This window comes from Plectropomus leopardus, chromosome 18, assembly GCF_026936395.1.
Source record: "Plectropomus leopardus strain MGB_pleo_1.0 chromosome 18, ASM2693639v1, whole genome shotgun sequence".
NCBI lineage: Eukaryota > Metazoa > Chordata > Actinopteri > Perciformes > Serranidae > Plectropomus > Plectropomus leopardus.
This window is the reverse complement of record NC_142193.1, coordinates 17,993,625-17,999,011: the sequence shown is the minus strand read 5'-3', so window position 1 is coordinate 17,999,011 and position 5,387 is coordinate 17,993,625. Positions and strand designations below refer to the sequence as shown.

At 40.9% G+C, this 5,387-nt stretch overlaps 1 protein-coding gene across 1 annotated transcript; it reads right to left on the bottom strand.

Moving 5' to 3' along the window:
- Positions 1 to 1,886: 1,886 nt before the first annotated feature.
- Positions 1,887 to 4,959, bottom strand: myadml2 (myeloid associated differentiation marker like 2). Its single transcript, XM_042483272.2, has one exon. The coding sequence runs from the start codon at positions 4,142 to 4,144 to the stop codon at positions 3,230 to 3,232; it is 915 nt and encodes a 304-aa protein (XP_042339206.1). The 5' UTR covers positions 4,145 to 4,959; the 3' UTR covers positions 1,887 to 3,229.
- Between the last annotated feature and the right edge of the window lie 428 nt (positions 4,960 to 5,387).

The following is a 5,387-nucleotide window of genomic DNA, read 5'->3' as shown; positions in this document are numbered from 1 at the left end:
TGAGCTTGCAGGTTTTGTGTCTACGTAAACATGTTGGACCAATCACAGCGATGATAGCAATAACTCTAGGGCGGGTTCTGTAAAGCTGAAAAACTAGTTGCATCAGATTGTGCCTCAGGGGGGAAAAGTTGAAGAGGTGTACGATACTAACATCTACAGGTGTAAAGCTTGAAAAGCATGGTAGAGACTATATTTAGGGAATGGAGACAGACAAGTTAGTCTGACCCAGAAACCAACATGTTGACTAGGTTTTTATTTTTAGTGTAGGGGGGGGGTCAAACCTATGGTCTGCGGGCAACATCCAGCCGTCCTAAGTGTCTAGTCTGGCCCACTGGATCACTATGCACACCTAATTGATGCACTTGTGAGGGCAAAGAGGTGTCAGTTTTTCGGAGCAAGTTTAACAGTGAGTGTCTGAATGTGGAAAAACGGACACATTTTGTTGAAATTACAATTAAGACATATCAGGTTATTCCTCATTCCTATTGTAAACGCTTGACCAGGCACCATGAATAATGTAGCCTATTTGTATCTTTACACTAGAACAAAGGGAACAAGGTGTTATTTGCAGGTTATAGAGAACCCCACTGATGAGTCCTAAAACCCTGAAATTAGCCTAATTAGCATTTTAGTATCTCCTGTTCCCTAGTCTCAAAGTCAAAGGGTTATTTGAAGTGTTTTTTGGTTCTATGTCTGAAATAATTACTGTGGTTAACACAAGCTTAAGAGACTTTCACATTTTCGCACTCACAAATGAAGCTTTTATGTGCCGTTGAAAAAAAGCTAACAAGTGGCTAAATTTAACTACAGAATGCCATCACGCCAAACTGCGCCGAACATGGCTTTACAGCCTCAAAGCAAAGGCGACGCAACCGTGTGTAGTTTGTTAGAGTCTATCAATAGTTTTTTACTTCTGGCGAATACATTTAGACTTTGGAAATCCTGAAAATGGTGTTCTTTTGTAAAGATTATCTTGTTGAACAAAACATGCAAGTAACATAAATGTTTGTTTACCACAGAGCTTATTTTCTGCAAGGATCCAAAATCCAATGGAAAAATCCCATAGGCTTTTTGACAAGGGAATCAAGGCGACGCTAACCTCCTGATTCCTGGCCTACAGAAAAACAGAATCCCAGGGATACTATTATGCATTGGTTTTACTGGTATGACTGACTTGAGATGCAAGATGCCCGAAGAGGCCTCTTGCCCCAAAAGGTCTAATGTCACAGTTTCTTCACTACTTCCAGGGTGCATGACACTTGACATTAGCAAGTAAGCTGCTATTTTCTTCATGGATTCAGTGTGGAAGTTCAGGAATCCCACAAAAATACTTTTCAGGAGACTGCTTTCAAACACTGCTGCGATAACATGCAATTTGATAGATTTATAAATGACTCTAGTGCACTATCAAATATTAAAATGTTAATTTGATTTAATCAGGCTATGAATCAAATGTACTTTAACAATCAACATATTCAATTTTGATTTGAACCTTAGCCAATAAACTAATGAGATTTATGATGTCACTGTGTGTAATAGAGGAGTCTTCTGTCCTCTGAAAGTGGAGAGTAAAGGTTCACATATCAATTAAGACCTAACATTATATCAAAGTAAAGTAAAGGGTACAGAAATACTATCAAATATTGAAATGTTAATTTGATTTAATCAGGCAATGAATTAAATGTACTTTAACAATCAACACAACTGTCGACCAATTTCAATTTTGATTTGATCCTTAGCCAATAAACAAATTAGATTTATGTCACTGTGCAGCAGGAGAGTCTTTTGTCTTTGGAAGTGGCAAGTAAAGGTTCACATATCAATTAAGACCTAACATAACTTCATAGAAAGTAAAGGGTAAAGAAATAAAGAAGATCAACAAAACACACTGTTTACTGATATTTTATTAAACAAGGAACAAATCAGAGTTATGCAAACGAGACATAATACATTTTATGATTGTGCTTATCCCAAATAAAATAAAATTGGATACCTTTGTCAAAGATTTGCCTTTAAAAAATTAATGTATCAGATACATTCAGTGGATGACAGGAAAACTAATTAACCTCAATTTTTGGCCTATATGAGGACAGAATGTGGAAAAAATACAGCACAATGGCTAAACCAAAAGCTATGTTCAGTGCAAATTGTAGACTTAACATTTGCTCTTCATTCTTATGCGGTGCGTCTTAACCCATCTGAGTGTTTGCATACATTTTTTGTACATATATTAATACATAAATTAACCTTTGAAACCAAAGCAAACTGGCTTGATTTCTTTCAAAGACATGGGAGAAGGCAATAAGCAAAGAAAGAAGAAATGACCAAAAACTAGCAAGATTTTTTTTAAGCACAAGTAGGCTAAATCACATAAGAATTTGTTTTTTTTTTTTTTAAAAAAAGAATAAAAGTAAATAATTATTAAACAAACAAGGACATGATCTGGAGAAAGTTCTTAAAGATAATGAGTCTGTATCATTTTATATGTCATTATGATAATTTTATACACACACACACACACACACACACACACACACACACACTCACACACACACACATATATATATAGCTTTTCCCTAGCTTTTTTCCCTAGACATTTTTCCCTAGTTTTTTTAAAAAATATATTCTACTAATGTCTTGCAGTTTGTGGAACATTTCTCACCAAGTTGCTTATTTGTCATGTTTTTGAAATAAATTGCACCATTTTGCACAGCGTTCAAAGGCTTAAATACTTGAGAAAGGTGTCTGAGTGCAGCACAAGAAAATTGATGCCGCTACAGGTTTCAAAGGGTTAATTGTTCAGCCTCTGTACTCTGATTGACATAACACTGATATTCTAATTTTCCCACACATCCATAGGTTCATCGCGTATGCGACCACTGAATGAATCTAGAGCAGAGGGACGTACTGGGTGCTAAGATGGACATACTTCCTCGGTGGACAAAGTTGCTGAGATCAGCTCATCTGCGCACCTGGCAGTCTCTCTGGTAGGTCACTGCAGAACTGTAAAAAGGCCTGCAGTTTATAGCATGGGCTAACACTGTCAGTTTTGCAGCTAAAAGGCTCAATTCTAGATGATGAAAAATGTCACACATAAATACGAAACCATGAATCTGTGGATCCAAGGAAATGAGTCCTTCACAGAGACGTGACTGTGGATAGCATAATGGAGAAGGCCTCAAACTTCATTTGTCTCTGAGGCTAAACAGTCTTGAGAGGGGAAAGTTTTTCAGACAGCAGCAGAGCTGGAGACAAAGCGAATCCTCTGGGAGTAAACAAGGTCAACAAAATACAGGATCAGGTTGACGTTGGTAAACACTGCCACCACCAGCTTGCTGTCCCAGGGACATTCCCCACGTGGGCAGTCCTCAGGACGAGATGTGGTGCCGTACTTCCTGTCAAAGCTGAATATGGACCAGATGAGTGCAGTACTGAGGTAGAGGATGAAAGCGAAGAAGGTGTAGACAACCACGAACCGATCAAAGGGGAACCGCAGGGCAGAGGTCCTGCCAGAAACTGTCAGTACTATCACAATGACAGTGATGGAAAAGCACAGGCTGTACACAACCACACAGTACTCAGTGGCAATGTAGACATTGTACTCGCTGTCATGGTCCAGGGCCCCAAAAATAATGCAAGCCACAAAAGCCTGGACCACCTTGAGTAGACCGGACACAGTGGCCATGTAACCCACTACAGCCCCCGGCTTGGCCCGAGTCAGGAACACCTCGGTACCGTAGGGGAAGCAGCAGACGCTGGAGCAGACGGTGACAGCGATGCGGTAGATTTGGACTTCACAGCTGTCATCGGGGCACTCTGTTTGGAGGAAGTAGACAGGGTAGACCACGGAAGCAGTGATGTACATGAGCGTTGCCAGCATGGCAAACGCCACAGTGAAGTTATCCCAGGAAATGGGCATGCATGTGTGGAGCCGCGTGATGTCCAAGGTGAACACAACCAGCGTGACAGCAAAGCAGAAGCACCACACAAACATGCAGAAGGTTCCGTAGTCGGCACTGTAGCCCGCGCTGTGGGCCACAAGGGCTATTATGGTGCAACCGAGTAGCAACTGGCACATTCGCGCTACACCTAAAGGTGAAAGCACAGCGTCTTTATTAAGGTAGTGTCCTCCATGAGCATCCATGGCGTGTGTTGTCTCCCAGAAGCAGCTGTTTTTCTTGGCTTCTTGATGTCTCTGTGTCCTAGAGGCCCACTCTTTTTTTTCGTCACAGACCTCACCCTTTCCTTTGGTTGCCTTTTATAGATGGACCTTAATTACAAATGTCTGTAATTCTTCCCCGAGCTTGCTTTGTAATTACAGTGGTGGGCCTTAGATCAAGTCACATTTATTCACTGTTATGTAGACGTTTGTACAGTAGCTTGTATTAGTAAAGGATATTTAATCAGGCCTTGAAATAAGATATTGTTTTGATTTTCGTTGTTTTTAACATAATTTCTCTACAAGGCCTCACAAATCAAACAAAGTATGCAAAGTATATTTTCAGCAAATCATATAACACTCGTATCAGTCCTTGTATAGTGTTTTAAAATGTTTTAAAGATGAAGAATTCGATCCTGGTCTTACTCAAAGCTGTATTGTATGGCCTTCAAAATCTCGCTTGCTCTCGTCAATCACCAAGTTGTCCAGTGTATCGAAAGTTCAAAATGAAGTAAGGTCCTCTAAAAGTCACATCTGAAGATCAGTCTTCCAACAATAGCCTCCAGTGCCGAGCAGGTGGACTAGTTTGTTGTCCTGTCAGTCAATTTCCATTACTCAGCAACTCAGTCCTTGTAATTTCTTCACTGTAGGCCATTAACTGCCCGTCAGAATCGCTCAAACTGCTGGCTCTGTCTCTTGCTCTTTGTCCCGCTGTTGCAGTCTCCTTTTGCCTTTTGGATTTGGTCTTCCACTCTGTCTAACTCACACAAATACACAACCTCTCCCTCCAGTGTGCACTCAGTGGATTGCAAGGGGCGGTTGTTTAAATGAAAGTTTGTGCCGAGCCCAGGGTTACAGGCCTCGCCAGGTCTATAAATAGGGGGTCTATATTCCACAGAGGGGTGGGAGGCCGCATGTGGCAGTCAGTATGGGAGTCGTATTTCTAGGGAGCACCCAGAGAGGCTGAGTCAGAGCACCCTCAGTATGAAACTGGCATTTAAACGCAGTGTAATGACAGGGAGGGACGCTAAGACTCCCATTAGAGGCAGAAATTACATACAGGTCCAGAGGGATGATTATGCAGGAGTGATGGCAGATTTGAGCGATGCTTGTGAGAGGGAAGTGGAAATAATTAGTAGTTGCTTGAAATACTTTAACCTGTGATATTAGTATGCTGTGATTTTTGATTTACAGTGTGCAAGGTGAACACATTCATTTTTATAGCTCA